General features: G+C 42.5%; 1 protein-coding gene across 4 annotated transcripts; it reads left to right on the forward strand.

The window, feature by feature from the left end:
- Positions 1-143: 143 nt before the first annotated feature.
- LOC135904341 (3'(2'),5'-bisphosphate nucleotidase 1) lies at positions 144-19,963 on the forward strand. Of its 4 annotated transcripts, none has more exons than XM_065434974.1 (9): positions 144-290; positions 1,801-1,905; positions 3,418-3,525; positions 7,423-7,471; positions 10,517-10,623; positions 10,807-10,836; positions 12,758-12,958; positions 14,060-14,177; positions 18,507-19,963. In XM_065434974.1, the coding sequence occupies exons 1-9, from the start codon at positions 156-158 to the stop codon at positions 18,662-18,664; spliced, it is 1,011 nt and encodes a 336-aa protein (XP_065291046.1). In that variant the 5' UTR covers positions 144-155; the 3' UTR covers positions 18,665-19,963. The 4 variants fall into 4 exon arrangements, with proteins under 4 accessions (XP_065291046.1, XP_065291047.1, XP_065291048.1 ...); XM_065434975.1 differs by having other exon boundaries at positions 10,517-10,608; XM_065434976.1 differs by lacking the exon at positions 10,807-10,836.
- Positions 19,964-20,518: the final 555 nt, after the last annotated feature.

Genomic DNA, 20,518 nt, shown 5'->3' on the forward strand with positions numbered 1-20,518 from the left:
TACGATGGTTCATGGATTTATGGTCGACCTACTAGACAAATAGTATAGGTAGACTGCCAGATGTCGCTAGCAAAATGGCTAAAGCAAGACACTGAACTGATGTGGCAGCCGTGATCCAGTGTTAGCAGATTGGCCTGGATTGGCCACAAACAATCATGGCGTCGTGCGGTGCAGCTGGGACCGGCCCCCTCGTCCTGAGGGTGATTTCAAACACCGTTAAAATCGTTAACAGCGCTGGAAAAATAATCAAGGACATCATGAATAGCGGGAATCTCGGTATCGTCGAAAAGGTCGGTGGTTCTTGCCATTAACGTGGTTTCCTCGCACTTTTCGCCGTGCATTTGGCGCAAATTTCTAATCAGCGGCTCTCTCAAGTTGTACAATCGCCCAATTTTTTAACCTGAACGCGCGAGCATCGACCGGCCAGTCGATAAGCGCCGTATAACGGAGTACAGCGGCGAAGTGTGCGAGAATACGCCTGGCAGAGGGAAGCTGCATTGGACTGTGCATTGCGCGCACGCGCGTATTCTCGCACACTTCGCCGCTGTACTCCGTTATACGGCGCTTATCGACTGGCCGGTCGATGCTCGCGCGTTCAGGTTAAAAAATTGGGCGATTGTACACCTTATCGACGTGCCGTAGAGTAGGTCAGGTAGCTTACATTGTTCAGTGAAGACAAGATAGTTATGTCTGTGAAAAAAAAAAAACTTTCTCTTTTAGCGGTTTGCGGCATCGCGTGATCGGCAGTCATGAGAGTGCCGCCGGTGTTGGCCCGCTTGATTGCCGTGTCCTCCGCAGCTGTACGATTGCCGGAAGAGGCCTTCACTTTTTTCTTGCTTTGTGTAACTTGCTGTTTCTCTGCGTCTGTGCTTGCATCGTTACGTGCGCTCTCTCCGTCTGTTCATTCCACCCGTCGCCGCTTTCCCCAAGGCTGTCCTGAACGCTTGGCGAAGCACTAGCGTTGTTGGGAAACTACCTTGAGCATTTATCTGCACTTCGGCGACACGCAGACCAGTCATTAGCTTTCATTCCTCCCGGTTTGCGTACTGTTGCAAAAGCGGATTTGGCTTCCAGCGCGTTGAGAGAGAAAAAATATATATATATGTAATAATGCGACGACTGCTAATAACTCGTTTCATTTTAAGGAGTCGCTGTGCCACATCCGTACTGGCAGGCACCAACTAAGCACTACGTGATTACCAAAATTTTCTTTTTCTTCTTACAACGTGACTCTTCGGTAATGTTAATTTTCAAGGTTATCTTCATGACGTTCAGTCACGCTTTTACAGCGGTCAGTGTTCTCGAAAAACTGTCTGTCGTTATCAACATTATTGCCGCTGTAAACGAAGTGTTGCTCTCCAGCATTGCATACCTGCTCTGAGGGGAACGTAGAAATGTTTTTTCTTGTCGTTTCTGTCAGTGAAGAAACTTACATCCTCAAAATGCAGCTTCAAATCGCGCAGATAGGAAACTCTGTGCTAGAATGAATTTAAAGAAATGATCAATGTGTTTTCACAAACGGGAGACATTCAATAACCTGTTTGATTGATCTCTGCGTTATTAAAAAATAATCATGTATAGCCGTCACCTGAGTGGGAAGTTGCTTGGAAAGATGCATGTGATGCATCTAGAGTTCAGCGTTTTTGGCATTTATTGTCTAAATATTCGGCGTACTTTTCTCTGTTTTTATTTCCACCCGAAAATGAACTTCTGTCAGTCTTGACCACTCAATAGTTTAACAGAAGCAGAACTAAGAAATACAGGGAAGTGGTTTTTGTACATTCCTTCTTCCTTCTTTAGGAAGGTATCAACGACTTGCAAACCGAAGCAGACCGCTCCGTCCAGCGCTGCATTGTGACCTCCCTTTCCCAGCAATTCCCCAAGCTGACCATCATTGGAGAGGAGGTGAATATTTCAATTCGTCAACTGATGCATCAGCTGTGGCTAGAAACATGCAGACAGCATGCTGCTTCTTTTTCCAGCTGTGCAGCCTTGTGTGAGTGGCGAAATACTCTAAATGACCAAATATTATTCACAATTTTGCAGGTGCCCTGCAGTTTCAAAAAGTTGCACTTGTGAACAATTTGTGGAATGAATTTTTTTGCACTTTCAAGCCCAGCTGCTGCGATAGAAATGGAACATTTTTCTTTTGTAAATTACACCACCGACCACATTCACTTAGTGGCTATGGTGTTCTGCAGCTGAGCAAGAGGTTGTGAGTTCGACTCCCTGGCAACCGTGGCCGCATTCCATTTGGCCATGAAGTCCACTTGTTACTACTTAAACTAATGAAAGTTATTTACAGAAGACACTTTATGCATTTCTAGGCAGTGCGCTTTCACTAGGGCTGTGCATTTGTTTCACTTCGCAAAGCCCAATGCTGTCATTGGTCTTGTCATGTTTCTAGGGATTTATTTCGTCGTGGGTTTTAATTGTGTCATAGCTGCACCAGCAGAACCTGCTCATAATTTGTTTTCACAGGCTTGTAGCCACAATTGTGTATGCTTGGATTATTCTTCTGCCAAGGAAATCTCATTGGAAAAAGGAAACCAACATCAGAAAAGAGAGAAAAAACAATAGAACAGGAACTAGAGATAGTAACTGTGCCCTCACAACTGCTTTCTTTTTATCATGAAAAGGTTAAGGTATCGATATCTAACATAGGCAAGAAACAAAATCATAAACATTGCAGTACAGGGTAGTCCACTGTTATTAGAAACATTTCATTAGCATCTACATGGATAAATTAACGACAAATGGATAAATTAATATTATTAGGTAAATCGTTTATATACTAAATTTTAGAAAGTAGTGAGCCTAGAACAAAACCCTGGGGAATACCTGAATGCACAGGTACCTCAAGAGATTTGGTATGATCAGTGGGAACAAACTGTCTATGATTGGAAAGAAATTTTATCCACTGGAGCAATAGCAGGTCAATACGTAAGCGGTTTACTTTTATTAGAAGCAGCTGATGATTAACCTTATCGAATGCTTTCGTGAAGTCTAGGAAGATGCAGCCGATTTCCACACCTGTGTCAAGGGCAGCATGCAAATGCTGAGTAGTTCTGTTTCGAATGAAAAGAACTTACAAAAGCCATGTTGGGAGCTGTGGAAGAAGTTATTTGAGTACAAGAAATGAACAAGATGGGTGTAAATAATATGCTCAATTAGTTTACAAGGAACGGACATAAAAGAAATAGGGTGAGAGTTACGGGGGCGATGCTGGTCGCCAGACTTGTGAAGAGGAATTACCTTTGCTGTTTCCGAGTCTAGGCTTTGTTGTGAGTCTAGGCTGAGTCTAGGCTTTGCGATGAGCAGGTGTAAATTGCCCATCATTACAGCACTTATAAGAACTGTGTGCATCTAGTGTAAGTGCTGCAAGGTTAGTCTATTGTTTTGATAACCAATTTGCAGACACTAGAAGAGAAGAAAATTAGTGACGACTGGATCATCACCGACCACGACAAGGATGTCCTGTCAATGACACTGCCCGATGAACTCAAGAATGTCAAAGAGGAAGATGTGAGCACTTCATTGTTGGTTTTTATTTAACCATACTTTCATGTGCTATGGCATTGTAGAGACATGGAGAACACTGTTTCTGTGTTGCATTCACATTCCATTATGAGTGGCATCGTGTTTTAAAATTCTTGCCAGCAGTCCTTGCTAAAACACAACCACACATTTAACTGTCCCATCAATGCGTCCTTGTGTGGTTGTGTTCTTTTGCACAGACATTTATGCTAACAGCAGCTGGTACTGCATACTTGCAGTGGCAACACCGCACCTTCCCTACATTTTACATAATCTTCTCACTCATAAAAACTCTGGTCACCATAAAAGCTGTGCTTTGAACATCTTGAAACATGTGTGCTCAGAAACATTTTGCTGCATGCAGCAGAAAATGTGCGATTTCACATAACAGATTGCTTAGAACGACAGAAAGCTGAGCTAGTTGGTAAGGATTCATTATGCACAAAAGAAGTGAGGCATGCAGACAGGACACAGGAGTTTTTCGCCTCAGTGCTCCTTTCAAAAGTTGATAGTCGGCGTTCGTGTTGTCCACTTCTCTACTCTTGTGTCCTGTCTGCACGCCTCACTTCTTTTTTGCATAACAGATTGCTTGCTCTCTCCTGCGGGTTTTGAGGACCCTGCTTTTTTTTCACCTTGGGCGATGTCGGCAGGGAAGTTACAGAAGATTAGACTGCCCATAGACACCATCCATGGGGACCATGTATGAAGACTGTTTCAGATTTTCTAGATAACATGGAAGTGGCAGTTGTTAACGCATCTCGCCTGTCTTGTGACTGTTCCTTTGTCATCCTTGGGTGCCTATGTGAAGACGCCAACCCCGAAGGCTTGCTTTAAGTGCACTACAGAAGGGGAAAAAAAGAATAACGACCAATCGGCAGAGCATTGCTATTGGTACTGCCACAGCTCAGAAGAACTGATAAGTTGAGCGAGAATTGAGAAATTAAAGGGGCACTAAAGGTTACTATTAAGTCAATTTAAAGTGATAAAGCAATGCTCTAGAACATCTAAGGCGTCAATATAATCACGAACAGAGCTTTAGTAACCGAGAAATTGAAGTAGATGCACGACACGATTTGAGACCCCCTAGCGACATTCCAGTACTAGCCCGATGACAAAGGCACTCATCATAATCTATGTCACTAGTACTCAACTACTCATATTAAAAATTTAATTTCATTAGGTTATAAGACGGAAGAAAATGCTACTTGTCTACTTCTGTTCGATTCTAAGAAAAAATAACATTTTGATGTTACCCTTCAGTAGTATGAGTAGTTGAAAGGTTTTGTTTTCGCTCGACTCTGCGCGCTCAACTCTGCGCAGTGCGTGCTTTGAAGTTGTTTCGCTATCGCGTTGTGCTGCGCTGGTTCTGCTGGCTCGCGAAACTTGCATTTGGTACAGGCAGCGAGAATGCCACGTCCGTGTGATATCGTGGAATGCGCGAATAGTCCGCGGAACTTGGCCAAGGACAGCTATTGCAGCGGCGAATCCAACATTAGTTATCACTGTGTGCTAACAAGTGAACCTCTCCGTTCGAAGTGGTTAAGTGCCGTACCTCTGCCACATAGCATTGGCAAAGAGCCGAAAAATCGCATAGTGTGCTCGCTGCAATTTCGTCCAGAGTATTACGAGTTCAACGCCGACTTACTGAAGTCGTGTGGAGTGCCTTTCAAAGCACTGCTTTCCCGTAGTGCAGTTCCGTCAGTCTTGCCTGCATTCTCCGAAGCGCAAGAACAACTGCAGGTTGAAGACGGCGGTGAGTGCGGCATTTGGTTTTCACGAAGGAAAAGCTACAACTGTGCGAATATGTACAGCCATGACATACGGTTGCCGTCGTAGTAGTACACAACGATGCCGGCAGCGCGAGCCCTCATCAGCAGGTCACGTTCATCAGCGATTAAATCGCTGGAGTCGAGCCCAGCATCGCGAGCCAATGTGTCAGGGTCGCCCATTGCAACGAGCATCAAAGTTGGCATAAAATAAAGAACCAGCTTATCGTCGCGCGCTTTCCCTTCCGCTAGCCACCATAGTTCCACTTTCGCACTGTTGTCGGCTCTGTGTTGGCTCTGTTTCTGTCCTCGCGTTTGCGTTTTGAGCAGAAAGGCTGTAGCGCCGTCGGTGGGTGCCGTTTTACTCACCGACGGCGCAATGTCACTATGAGACCATGACGTCGCCAATGCTCGATCAGAGGGTGGGCGATTTAAACTGCGCTAAAAATACGCGGACGCTTCAGAACACATTTTCTCTTAAAATAAGTCTCTTCTTCGCACGAAACAAGCGTTTCGAGGTTTCTGGGATGGTGTTTCAACAGTCCACGTTGACTTAATATTAACCTGTAATGTCCTTTTAAGCATTGATTGCACTCGCCATAACTTTGTTCATATTAGACCCCTTTCAAAAATTTCTATAAGAATATATTTGATCAAAGGCACTGCACTCATTCCAGCCTGCCACTCAGGTTTTGAAGGAAAGGTGTTTTAGGACACCTGAAATGTTTGCCTTTAGTGCCCCTTTAAAGGGCTTCTCAACAAGCATCATCGAAATTTTTGTTTATACACAGGAAGTTGTAAAGATTTATTCAGGGAGTGTTTTACCAGAATTTTTCAAATTACTTCATCATTAGAAGAGATGAAAGAAATTGAAATGGCAGATTACTATGCTGCCAGGAGGTAAGCTTCACTTACGTCAACACTCTCCTCGTTTGTTGTGGCTAGCATCCAGAAGTGACATTCAATCCCTGTCTTTTCTTATGCCGGAGTCGAGGAACTGATACATGTTTACATCAGGAGCCCCACTTCCTTTCTTTAGTTTCTTCCATTTTTGTTGCATGGTGCACTCCTTAACAGTATTGTGAATTGGGCACGTTGGTACCGATCCATCTTTTTACAGCACCCACAGGCACATACAGGCAAAAGCACTTGTACAGCATTTGCCTTGTGTTCTTTTGCTTGTCCATGCTTGTCCATGCTTTTGCTTGTCCAAAGATGTATGGTGTACTCCCAGCGGTGGATTGGAGCATTGGGTTGGTTTGTGCATTGGATGATTTACCGAAATCATGTGTCATAATCACTGACATTGCAGGCAGTACATCTGAGGTATGTACCATCTCTACACAGAGGCATCTTGATTCTCTGGCAGGAAGAGGGGCTCTCTTGGCAGGAATGTTGCAAGGGATTTTGCTTGAAAGTTTGTTTTTGCACCATGTGCAAATTTTAAACATTGCAGGCACGCTTTAAGCATGTGGTCTACACACTGTGCTTGTCTTATGCAACGCCTTGAAGTTAAGCTTCAGAAAAACTCCCTCTTGAGTTTCAACGTCAAAGTCTCGCAACTTTTGTTCTAGGGTAGGCAGAGCATTAAGGCTGGTCTTGCAGCGTTCCTTGAATTGTACACAAGCTATTGATACCCTTTTTGGCTAAATCTGAGGAAATGATATTTTCGAAATCTTTACAAAATATAATCAAGAAGTTGCATGATATTAGAACCAAAGGAGATTAAAAAAAAAAAATGGCCTCGTAATCTAAATAAGCACATAACATTACATATATGTACAAGTTTTCAGCCATACTTTGAAGAATATAAATTCTAGCAATACTATATTTGTCATACTAATGAAAAGTACTGTATTTCACATCATCATTGGGGATTTTTGCAGTACTTCATATAACTGATTTTTTTTTTTGTCTTTTACTGTACCATGTAGCATAGCTGTTTCTTTTTGTAAAACTGTCTAATATCATGCCCACCTGCTTTGGTCTCACTGAGACTGGCAGTGTCGCAAATAAAAATTTAAAAAAAATTCGGTCTAAGCCTCAACTTTTCCCCTAAAGTTGAGCCCGCACATAGGCAGTGGCATGCAGTCAACCACTGATGTAATTCTTCTTGCAGCTTGTCATTTGGGTGGACCCCCTGGATGGGACTAAGGAGTACACACAAGGTAGGTCAGTTGTTACTAGTGGCACTGAATTTTACTACCTTAACCCATTCAATGTTGCGCTATTTTGAATCCTGAACAAAAATTATAAAAAATTATATTAAGAAATTATTAAAGAAAAACTCTGCAGACACTTCTCTGAGTGTTTATTTATTTAAAAACTCAACCATATTGCAATACAGAAGATAGTACTATACATATACATTGCTAAACTCCCTTAAGAAGACAAACCTAGTACATAGAGAATGTCAATGTCTTCTCTTGAAGAGCAGCACACTTCATCTTCTTGATTCATCACCAAAGTCAGCTTTTCATTTTCACGAAGAGGCCAACAAAGCTTGAGCTGCTGGTGGCGTCATATTTAAAGATCCCAGTGGCCACCTTGCTTTACCTCCGTCAGAATAAACTTGCGCCTACTTGAGCTGCCCCATGAATCATGTGCTGCTATCTACCAGAAGCATGGCAAAGCACTGAGATGAAACCAGCCCGTCCAGGGCATTGATAGAAAAATAAAATGTACCATCGACAAGCACAGCTCGTCCTTGGCTGTTTTTACTAGAAAAAAAAGTGCACAAACCCAGCTCATCCAGGGCATGGAAGAGGTTAATTGGTCTGAGTCTCATCCGGCACAGACATTTATTTTCAATGCGTTACCATTCTAAAACTGGTACAGTGAAACATAGAAAGGAAGAAACAAGCCGAGTCGGCCAGATGAAAAAACAGAGCACTGACTTTCAACTGGCTTATTGGCAAGTTTCACGAAATATATAGCTACAAGAAAGCATCAAGCAATGTCGTCACAACACTTCACAAAACATCACACCGATAGAAGACTATACCATCATGAGTAACAGGACACGCAATTCTGTCATGCATGGTTAAATTGAACAAGAAATCTTAATTCCTGTGAAGATAAGTTTTAGAAGCACTACCGACTCGCCCAGTCCTCAACCCTAGTGAACATGTTGCCAGTTGCTGTTTCATCAACCTGACTGACGAACACTTCCTTTATTTTCTTTTTGTTCTCTCTGAATGAGTGCTTCAGTAAGTGTGTCACAAAAATGCTTTTCAAGATATTTAGCGAGCTTAAAATTGGCAGAAAAATTAAAGCTCCATTAGATGAGTCACGCCAGTCTGGTAGCAGAACTCTCAGGGCTGTTGTTCCTAAATTGAGGGAGTAAACTGTTCCACTTTCTTAGTTAGCCTGCTGGTTTCCTTTGATGTGCTATCTTAGAGTGCTCCATACTTTTTTTGTCATCAAACGCTTTTCTTGTGAAATGGCTAATGTTGATGTATCCTCACAAATTTAATTGCATGTGACAGAGTGACTTTGCACTGCTTTTAGCTTTGATTCAAATATGTGTTTCGCGCAGCCATTTGTATACTATCCCGGTCCACTCTGCTGCAAATATGCTGAAGCAGGCAAATTACCTTGCAAGTGCGTATCACAAGTGTGGTCTGGACTTTGGCACCACAAAATGTGCAATTACTGTAATCTCTTTTGTCTGGAAGTAGCTTCAAGCAAGTGAAACAACGACATTACATGACAGGGAACTGTTTTGCAGCCCGTACAACAGATGACGCTTGAGTGTGCAATGATTTCAACGTGACTTGCTGCGATCAAACCTCTATGAGCACTTGCCAACACGTGGGCTGTGAAACTGCTGCATAGAGGCGCAACGGGTGCATTTCTGGGTTTGTGGATGGCCACAACTGTCTTCAGCTGTACAAGAGCAAGCAGTCCTTGCTTTGTTTCTCTTTCTTTAATTATTATTTCTACATATGGTCGAATGCAGTGAGTTGATATCACATATTAAGATAGACAAGTGCACCAACTAAACCATTATGTTTTATTTTACCTGTAAAAGACACATTGATGTTTTACCTGATGACACATTGACATTGATTGACGAAGTGAGGTTCGTGGCAAAGCCTGTAACAGCTGGCCCATAGTGTGCCATTGGCATGTTGTCTGCTCTTTCTAAATACCAGGCTATGGGGGAGTCCGGTACAATTGTTGCATTTAGCGTTTCTAGACATTGCAGCTCTTTTTTTGCTTGTTCTTTTTGTCACAGTGATGTTGCATGCCAACTTTGTCGACCACCATTCTGTAGGATATGTGTGCTAGGCATTAATTAAATTGCCTTTTTCTGTGGCTAATACCCCTCTTAGAGGGGCAAATTTGGTGTCACTTTGAGTGAATGCACTTTGCTGTTAGTTGTCATTCACAGGTTTTCATTGGAAAGGTTGTAACACTCGCGGTAGAACACACTCATCATTTAGTGCTTTAATGGAACTTTTCTTGCTGCATAGAAGTATGCAGTACAGAAGTATGCTTAAAAAGTAAATTAAATAACACAGTGCAGGTTCAACATTAATTCTGAAGCCAGTTTTGCGATTTCTGTTATTGTAAACATTCCTGTGCGGTTTGCAATGAAAATGCCATTCTTTGTCTGCTTGCCTTGGATGCAGTTCCGTCTTGTTTTGGCTTGTGACAATTGACCATGGTAATGCGGTTGCATTGAATTGCTTTATTTGTGCTAACACTTACATTAAATATTTTTCTTAACATTAACTCAGTGTTATTTTGGAAACGTCTGCAATAACAAATCATAATGTCTTCACTGATTTACCCATTAACATTTCCATCAATTTCAGTTGATACTTTGCTTTCCTGTGTAGCCGCATGCTACCAGATTGGCATTTGCTCGAACTGTACTAAATTTGTGGTTATTTGAAAATATTGGTTCCAGTCGGATGGTTCGAAAGTGCCTGGATAGCGCACATGCCGGCATATACTACCTATGGAACAGAGTGCAGCCCAGCAACAAGTAGTGACACTCAGTATGTGTTTGTTCACACAAGTATACCTGCAGCATAGCATATAAAACACATGATGTAGTAAATGGCTGGAAGGACGGCACAGTGGGTAAATGCTTTTGATTGCCAAGGGTTAACTGTTCACTACTTTGTGCAAAACATACCAAATTGCTCGGCTTTCTGTACACACTAAACTCTCACTGCCAATGCTAAACCCTTCCTTTGCAGGCTTTTTGGATCACGTGACCATACTGGTTGGGATCGCGGTGCAGGGTAAGGCAGTTGGCGGTGTCATTCATCAGCCTTACTACAACTACCAGGTGAGGAGGATTCAGGCAAGACCCCCCCACAGCTTCGCCCTCCTGTTATCTTGCCACGTGTCTTTATTACTCTACGCAGCTGTCCAGTAATCGCTGCAGCTGCCTCGCCTACTGTCTGACATCTGTTTCCTGTCCTGTTTTTTTTTTAATCTCTTTTTCCTCTCTCCCATCACGGACGCACACGCACCTGTCCTGCAGGGCCCAAGGGAACACGAAGCCACTGCACGGGTCTATCTGCTTTTCTACTTCTCTCTCTTTCTCTGTCATTCTCGGCTATCTGTTCTTGTGCGCTCAGTTTTTGACTGCTCCAGACTGGGACGTTTTCCATGGGATATTTTGTCTTAGTTCAGATGGAAACGGAGAAATCGTTTTGCTCGGCATCCATGGAGCTGATTTTGATGAAGTTTATTGCATTGAAGAGGGAAAGTTAGGACCTACCGACTGTGTGGAGCCGTTTTTTTTTTCTTATCTAGACCCATATATTTCTTTTTAAAATATTGCTGTGAATTGGAAAAATACATTAAAAGAAGATTATTCATTAACCCTGCACCAAAAACAGTTACTGCAATTTTGTAAACTGCATCGATTAAGACATCTAAAGCAGACAAAGCTTATTTGTTATAATATATGTGCATCAAATAATGTTACCACAAATATAACGTGAGGGGGGACTTTCAGTTTCTCAGAAAAATAAAAAAAGGAATGTATTACAATTGTAACACGCAGTGATGCCACGAAGATACGGGAAACAGTGCATAAAAACAGATTCCTGCAGTGCTTTATTCATTGTTGCTGCGAAGTGCTGTCACAAAGCAATCTGAAAGGACGAGTGCCGATGTCTTTGTCACTGTGGGTGATTATTGCACCGTCTTTTGTGACACCCACCAATGTTATTTGACAGGCAGCACTTGAGAAGGGCCTGTGACACAATCGAACATAGCAAAGCGCCTTACAGGTTGTGTGGTCCTTTCTGCAGCACTGTGATCTACGCTGTGTGCACTGTAGCATTGTCCTATCAGGAATGCATTGCATGTTCACAGTGCATCTGAGTAGGAATTAATAGGCACACAGTTTTAAGCAGAAGTGACCAAATGAATAAGTATTGGTTATGCTGTGGCTGAAATTGCACCTTAACTGATATAACATTAAGATTGTATAGGGATAAAATATCACTCCCTGGAGCAGAAAGATAGTGTCTTGAACATTTTGAGTGATTCATAGTGTGCACCCTGCTTATGTCATCTGACTGCTGAAAACATGACTGTTTCATTGGCTGTGATTGTTGTGCCAATGGATGACATTATTGCACAGCTGCATTTTGCTCAACAAGGTGGTGCTTGTCCACCAATTCCTTTTCCTGGGTGTCTTTCTTACCATTATATTTCTTGGCTTGTCCTTGAGCTCATCTGACTTAAATCCTTATGCCTTCCTGGTTGCACTAGTGCCAGTGGAGAGATTGTTCTTCAATGTGTTCCTTGCTTTTCGGCAGGTTTGGTGACATAGTCAGTCTGAACCTGGCCTTTCTGCTCTCTAACTATTCCTGCTGTTCGCATGCGGTGGCTAGGTGTTTTGTACCTTTATGCTTTGATTGCCATGCTATTACACCTACAACAAGTGCCCGAAAGTAACCAGGTAGAATTTTGTCAAATAGCTAATCGCATGTTGCACTACTACTCTGTTGTGCTAATTATGTCCACCTATTCAAGCACTTCATTTGAAGTGGCAGAATGTGCTTTCTACCATTGGTGGTCTTTTCAAAAATTGTTTATGTATAAAAGAAATCATAGGCAATACTTTCAAAGTAGTTGGTATAATTAAGGTTCCTGTGTCTGCTCAATCAGTTAATGCACATGACTTGTAGCTATGCTTAGAAGAGTCGTGAATTAAGTAAGTTGGAAAGACCAGGTGACACTAGCATTGTGTTATGTGGTCTTCTTTTCATCCGTGTATACTTTTCATACTGAAGTTCCAACAAAGGACACATACCAACTTACTTTACAATGCCTCTAGACCTAAGCTCAAGTGTGCATGAAATAATTGAGCATACACAGACCTGTACTGGGCAGTACTTTCGTGCTACTTTTCACAATGAAGTTTCAGCATGAATTTGAAATTCTAACGTAAAGTTGTATCGATTTATTACTTCAAGGTGGAAAAGGATGTCTACAAGCAAGGACGAACAATGTGGGGGATCGTCGGCGTCGGTGCATTTGGCATCAAGCGCACACCACCCCCTGCTGGCAAGAGGATTATCACTACAACACGTTCCCACTCGAGTCCAGTGATCAACAGCTGCATCGAGTCCATGAAGCCGGATGAAGTGCTTCGTGTCGGAGGAGCAGGCCACAAGGTAACTGACCACTTTTCATTCTTTTGGTTTCCTTCTTGTCTTCACTTATGTGTCAAGCTTGAATTGGAGCTGAAGCTTGAGCTTGGCCCTCAGCAGTGGCTTAAAGGCTGCGGCAATCTGCTGCTGGGCAAGTGGGCATGGGTTCAATGCCCAGCCACAGTGATTGCTTTCTGGTGAGGCCCGAATGCAATAACACTTATTTACTGTGCTTTGGACAAACATTAAATGACCCCACACATCTTTCATCTTTCGCGTCCTTGGCACGCTTCATAGTCGTCATAGTTTTATTAGACGCACTTTACAGTGACCGTCTTTTAGGCCCCTTTACAGCCCTGTCACATCCATCGCTCGTAATTTATCACTTCACTTTGATCTCATTACCATTGGCCTGGCACCCTTTTGCCAAACCTGGCCCTTGCACCATAAAACACCACTTATCATCATCTTTCATAGCCCATAATGTGATGTTAAAGACCATAATTAATTTTTTTTACCTGCCTGTTGTTTTGGGATGTTGAGACCAAATAAAAAATTCGATTAATACTTTAACTTGGGGCCAGCCCTGATCTCTCTATACAAATTCCTGAAGAATGCCAGCAGGAGTGCTCTCACTAGGCAGCCGCTAAACTTGTTTGAATATACTTTGCTTCATTCAGAAGCAAAAATTTATTCTTTGTGGCTTTTGGGGGCAGATACATTACATCATTCATGCTGTGCTCATGTTCCTGAGGCCGTAGTTTGCATCTTCTCTCAGTGAACGTATCCTTCATTTTACAATGGTAGGTTTTATGGGCTCTTTCGGGTCTTCTACTGTTCATCCGTAAAGTGCAAAAAAAAAAGTGTCCTCATCATGACATTATCACAGAAGAAGTTGCCGGCAAAGATAAGTTTGCTTGCCCTTAGTCAAATTCGAATGCTCTGTCTATGACATATGAGCTGTTGTGCCATTGTGCTGTACTTGTCATCATCACTATGTTAGCTGCCACGTGTTTTCATGGCACTTAAAGATTTCCTGTTGCTGGTCCTATTCTGTGTTTTACCGGTGGTGACACGTTTTTAGTTAGACGTCCGATGTGCTCATTTCCAATTTGGCTCTCCCAGGTGCTGCTCTTGATTGAAGGCAAGGCGCACGCGTATGTGTTCCCGAGCAACGGATGCAAGAAGTGGGACACCTGCGCTCCGGAGGCAATCCTCCACGCCACTGGGGGGCTCCTGACAGGTGAGCAGCAAGAGCGATTTAAGCATACGCATAACCACAACTGTAACAGAGCTGAGGTCACCGCTATTTACTGGGGGTTCCACTTACACTCCGAGTAGGGGTGGGTGAATATTACAAGTTTCGAATATGAATAGTAAGCATGCAGTATTTAATTCATATTCGAAAGTGAACTGTTCGGTATATTTGAGTATACGAACTAAGCAAATATTTTGCAACAATCGACTGTTTAGGCCTTGCCAAGCAACCATGGATATATGGATTTCCAACAGATTCTGTTGATTTTCCGCAAATGGTCTCACAGGTGTCCATCAGGCATCCGATGGATGTCCAAAAAACAAATTTGGACATCCATCGGACATCCAAAGTGGGATACTGTGATGGACGTACAGTTTAACTTTGCAATAACGAAATTGGCGGGGAATGCGAAAAAATTCGCTTTTGCGAGAAATTCGTTGTTGCGAAATGAGACAGCACACATAGGTAATGTGTCGCAGAATGAAAATTTACTGTTAAAATTTTGTTAGCCTACTTTGGCAAGCTCGCGAGTATATAGAACCACATGGCCAACAGTACAAAGTGCGCTGCATGCGTTGTTCAATAGTGGCAGCACTGCCATGGAGCAGTATTCTTGGTCATTTGGTTTCGGAGATACGACCACTTTTGCAAGACTTTACGTAACTCGGCACGGGACGCAAAGCAACAGTGCTCCAAGCATGCAGCAGCATTTCTCCAGCGCACGCTGTCACCCGTAGGCGCCAATACATCCGGTGCCGAGCTTGAAAGTGGTCGTATCTCGTATACCCAAAGGCAGTCGATCGAGATTACGTTCCCTTCGCGCAAATCTATGTCGGGCGCTGAATCTGCACACGATGCCTGCCAAGTGGCACCAAAACCAGCATTATTGATGCAAAGAATGCGTATTACAGAACGATCGCTCAGTCATGACCCGATGCGTAGCACTCCACGCTGCCACCGCCATCTCAAGCACCATAACCAATTCCACATTGATGGGACATGGAATTCCTTGTTCTTGCGGCATTTTTCTCGCAGAGGCGCACATTGCACACTGCACTAGGTGTTCAGAAACCGTTGTCACATGTCGGTAGCAAGATGCTGCTGCTTCAAACGGGTGATCAACAAACAAGATGGTGGCTGTGACATGTTTGCTGCACAATCGCTTCCGGCACTTGGTTGTTTTTCTAAACGAAAATGGCGGTGCCCAAGCAAGTGTAATTTGGTGGTATTGCCACGTGGTAGTGACCGTAAAGAACACAGTAGCAATACTGTGCAAGATGAAACTAGTGTTTTATTGGGTGAACTTGTGCCCTCAAACCCAGGCTACACTCAAAGAACGGCGACAGCGGCGAACACAGTCGGCGATCGGTGAAATCTGATCAGTGGGTCAAGCGCGTTGGCTTTTATACATCAGTCGTCGAATGTTCCAGAGTAATCGCTGGGACCTGCGTGCCTTCCACAAAGTTCTACACCATTCGCATCGCGCATGCATGCAATCAGATTACACAAGGTTCGGCGACAACAGATGGCAGATAGAAGCATCGATAACATTCTAGAAACTTCCGATACATGTAGGCGCATCCTGTGCTGAGCGATAACATTTCTTAGACGGTAAATGTGCTCACCCGTGAAAGATAAACGAGTTCACGTGTCAGTATTTTACGAAACTTTAGTGCACAGCAATCGCATTTGAGCATATTTTGGAGCCTGCTAGCCTTGCGCTAGTAGGTAATATGCGGGGTTACGTTCTGGCAAATTTCATTGATGCAGGATTGTAGTATGGCCACATTGTGTGTAGAGAGGTACTAAATTTGTTGAATCCTATGGGTGTTCGCCAAGAATACGAAAATATTTCATTGTCTCAAGAATTTCTTAGTCGTGGCATTTCGTTATTGCGGGCTTCGACTGTACTTTGAACAGTATGTGTGTCATGCCTAAATGTAGTGTGCCCCTGTCTGTCTACACAATGTATGATTTGGTTATATATTTGTGTGTACGTGCACACCCTGAAAAACAATAGTGAAATGCATTGAAGGACCCATTCAATGTTATATATGTAACAAATGGCGAGGTGCTTCAGTACATTTTACTCTTTCTACCCTGTTGTAAATAAACCTTTAATTAAGGTGTGCACACACCAGCTTCAAAGTACAATAAATCTTTTATTGTTGCCTTATGTATAAAGTCCAAAAAGCACACGCTAATACTTTTCATAGCAAGAGATATGCATGCTAATAAAAAAGAAAATTTGGAGATCTGGATATCATGACTGTAGTTAGAACAGTGCGAAGACATAAAAAACAAGAATAGAAACTCCTTTCCACATGTTAAACAGAGTCTAACAAATGTGGGAAAGACAATACAGCTAAATGAGGTGTCATGTGATTATCATATATATTTTACTTTTTCGTACTGTCAAACCCCACAAGGATTCATTATAGGCACAAGCGCCTTATGCATGCAGAGAAGAGAGAGGGAGAAAGAAAAAAAAGTGATATGCTAAGCAGCGCAGTGGCGCTCACCCTTTCTGCAATCTTTTTTTCTCTCATCGAATGCCGAAATTCACAGAAGCAGCCTGAAGCAGCCTGAAGCAGCGGTCAACCCAGTATGTAGAAGATGGCACCAACAAAGCGCAAGGTTGTGTTGCTTGAGACAAAGGTGCAAATTTTGCAAGACCCAAAGAAGTATGAGCTCGCTCACTCAACAATATAGATGATTCTTAAAATCGGGAGCGATTGGATCGTATAGGCTGGAACCAGTGGCCATGGCGATCAACAAAAAAGGCAGGTTTTGTGTGCCAGGGCAAAACCCACCCATGATAGTAAAACCAACGTGGTGCAAGCCGCTGACATTACTGAGCTCTGGGAGCTCATCTATAGCTTTGGTAGCACATCTACAGCTCTAGGAGTACTGATACTTTTCTGCAAAGAGATCTCCGGCAAGGCAGCCGTGGTCACAATAGATGACGAGATTGACAATGGCCTATCTTTGACCCTAACCCCGATGTTCAAGCAAAGTGCGCTGTTGTCAATCGAGTCACTCATTGATTTCGTGCACACTAGAGAATTGCTGCCAGTGTTCACGTAACAGCTGGATGCGATGTGCACCGCGGTTATAAAACATGAAGCTGCTGTGAAAGCACATTCAGCTTTCCGACTATTTCAGCACGCCTCATGCTTTGCACTCTCTTTAGAGGTATAAATAAACGTTACATTTTTCACAACCTACTTATTATGTCTATTCTTTAGATATTGGTTTTGAGCTGCATTGCAACGTGGGTGAAATGAGAAAATACTTGTGCACATTAAAAAAAAATCCAAGGTGGTCAAAGTTAATTTGGAGCCCCCAAATGCAGCGCCCCTCATAGCCATGTGTTGCTTCGGAACGTTAAACTCCATAATTTGATTACGTTTGAACCTTCTGACTGATTGCCATTTTCGAGCCTCCATATTCATTAGGTGGGACATCTTCAGCTTGGGAAAGTTCATATAGATAATTGTTGATGATCCAGCTAAAACAGGCTGAAAACCCTTGGCTTGAAAAGGTTCCTTAACCCTTTTGCTATGAAGCTCAAGTTGTACTCGTCCCAGCTGTTTGTACTGTGCCAAGGGCAAGCTGTACTCGTCCAGGCCACAGATTTTCCTGCTTTGCTTGCCAGAAATGAGCCACGCTCATCACCTCGGTTTGCATCATGCGTTTTAGTTTTGGTACTTGAACATATTTTTCGATGCTTTTAATACCTTTCATTATCGCCTGTTCAGGTAATTACTTTCAAACGTTACACGTGTTCTGAAGGAAAGACTGTCTTTCAGAGCAGATGTCTCGTCAAAATTTCTGGTCATTATAAGAGATAAACTGATCGTATAAGATATTTTTCAAAGCCAAATGTAATGTAGAAAGGTTTGCTTGAACAAAAAATATATTGGTACTTGGGAGTTAAAAGGATTACTGGTACTTGTAGCACAGGGGACCTATATATGTGACTTGTAGCACATGTGACTGTTTATACTATCATAGACAAATGAGATGTGAATAAGTTAGGGCTAATTAAGTATGCATTTTTTTTTCTCTACCCTGACAACTTTCTGCGATGTCAGCATGATTTCAGGCTCTATGGTTAGTTTGGGACATATGCCATCTTTGGCAACTCCTACACGATGGTGAATTAATGCAACTTGTAGACATAAGGGCAGAAAATTACACTGTTGAGCTATTGTAGAGGTGTTTCACGTCATACTTCCCCATACAATTTTTGTTCACAATAGTTGCCCTCACTGCAAATATATTTATGTGAATGTATATACGTTACTCCAGACATCCACGGCAACCGGCTACAGTACCACAAGGATGTCGAGCATGTCAACGGTGGTGGCGTCCTCGCCACTTGCCTCAAGGAGCAGCATGAGTGGTTCAAGAATCACATTCCTCCCGATGTTGCCAAGACACTGCCCGTACCCACAACACAATCCTAGCCACTGCCTATTCCCTACAGGACAACAGGGCTGCATTTAGAGCTCTATTTCATTCTGGAGTGCTGGCTCCTTCAGTTCTCCTAGCTTTGTACCAGTTTGTAGACCGCTTATTTAGTCTGTTCTTGTGCTTTCATTGGGAGTGGAGAAGGACGCATGCTTATATTGTTTCTGTTATGGGCTGTTCTGCGCATTTGTTAGCTCCTTTCTTTTTTTTCTTCCCAAGCTCAGTGTAAGATTGTAGAACCAGGGTACTTGGTTTTTGTCTGTACTTCGAGCACTGGTGAATATGCAGAGCTCTTAGCTACGCACAGCTCTTTAGCTCAGACGAAAGAGTTTGTCGGTATGTGGAAAGGTTTAGCTAAGCAAGTCCAGAGCATTGGCTACGTTAAAAAAAGTATCATGTAGGGTTTGTTGTGAATAACAAGTTCTGATGTACTAAAAGCTAATAATGATATGTTGAGGAAGGGAATTATCAGCACTATAAGTTCTATAACCAGTATTTTATGGTGTTAGCTAAGAGTAGTATACCATAATTATTTTCCATGTATGTTTAGTTTTTTGCTTTTATGTAGTTTAGATACTCTGTGCACTTCCTAGCTTTGTTGGCCCAAATATTGCTTTTCTAATTTTCTTCAGGGCAAGATGGCAAAACGTTGAAGCCATTATAACCTTTTTGAGTTATCAGCATGACTATTTTTACGTGTGCATTCCATGAAACTCATCAGCGTAATTTTGATACCGTTGATAAGAAAACAAAGTATCTTTATTGGTTATATGTTACCAGTGATGAGGAAGGAAATACAAGTCTGCAGAAACAGTAATAGCAACAACAGTGCTGAGTGTCATTGTTGTGGCAATGTTTTTAATTTGTCATTTTATTTTGAGCCCGGTATATTTGTCTGGTGTTAGCCATTGCATTCATTGAGTGTAATAACAGGTGTTAATATAATAGAGCTACTGTTGTGAGCATCAAGTGGAGGGTGTGCAAGTTTTGTTGTTCTTACTACATACTGATTGTAGGTTGTTGTAATAGCACATTTCACGTATCTATTTTCAGAATGACAGAGAATTGGTAAAATTATACATTGAAGTTGATCTCTTTACGTGCATTGATGCCTTGCTGCATGCTGAAAATTGTCCCAAGACTTGTGCAATATTGTGCCGTTCTGATGAACGTTAGAGTGAAATTCGTATATTTTGTTGCACAATTTATTATAGAAGGCAGGTGTACGAGTATAAGATTTGTTTAGAAGATGTGCTTCATCGCTGTACATTTAATAAACAGCATTTGAAATTTTTTATGAGAGTTGTGTCTATGTCATACATGGTTCATGTGAAACCAACTTATCGCAAGGTGAACGAGGCTATGAAAGCTTGTTTGAGCCTTGCGTTCATTAGCTTAGTTTTCTGAACAGTTACTTGTCCTTCCCATGCGACTCCTAGAACTTGGCTTGCAACAGACTCACCTGTATGGGAGTATCACCTGTTGAATTGTTGATGTCTGTGGAGCTCTCATAACTGGAAATTTGGACTGCTGTACAATGCATAGACTTGCACACAGAACTGTAATCACTAGCTGTGCTACACTTATTTGCTGCCATAATCATGTTGATAGCAACATTATCATCAATGTATGAATTTTTTTTAATATGATTAGCATTCTTTGGGAACTTCACCCAGTTTACGGTATGTCTGTCCGTACACACTTAATCCGGTCATTGGGAAATCCATGGTCTAATGGGTAGAGCATCGGGCTGCTGTGCTGAGGGACCCAGGTTTGAAACCAACTGCCAGACCAACTTGGGCTGCTGGGTATGTGACACTCTTCGATGACATAAAGAAATCCGTTAAAAT

The sequence above is a fragment of the Dermacentor albipictus genome, chromosome 7 (genome assembly GCF_038994185.2).
Source record: "Dermacentor albipictus isolate Rhodes 1998 colony chromosome 7, USDA_Dalb.pri_finalv2, whole genome shotgun sequence".
Classification (NCBI taxonomy): Eukaryota; Metazoa; Arthropoda; class Arachnida; order Ixodida; family Ixodidae; genus Dermacentor; species Dermacentor albipictus.

What these genes read in the sequence shown, in the direction of transcription:
- LOC135904341 (XM_065434974.1), top strand. Translation starts at nt 156, where the DNA reads ATGGCGTCGTGCGGTGCAGCTGGGACCGGCCCCCTCGTCCTGAGGGTG. An exon ending in AACACGAAGCCACTGCACGG is followed by an intron (nt 10,837 to 12,757) that starts GTCTATCTGCTT and finishes TATTACTTCAAG; the next exon opens with GTGGAAAAGGATGTCTACAA. An exon ending in CACTGGGGGGCTCCTGACAG is followed by an intron (nt 14,178 to 18,506) that starts GTGAGCAGCAAG and finishes ACGTTACTCCAG; the next exon opens with ACATCCACGGCAACCGGCTA.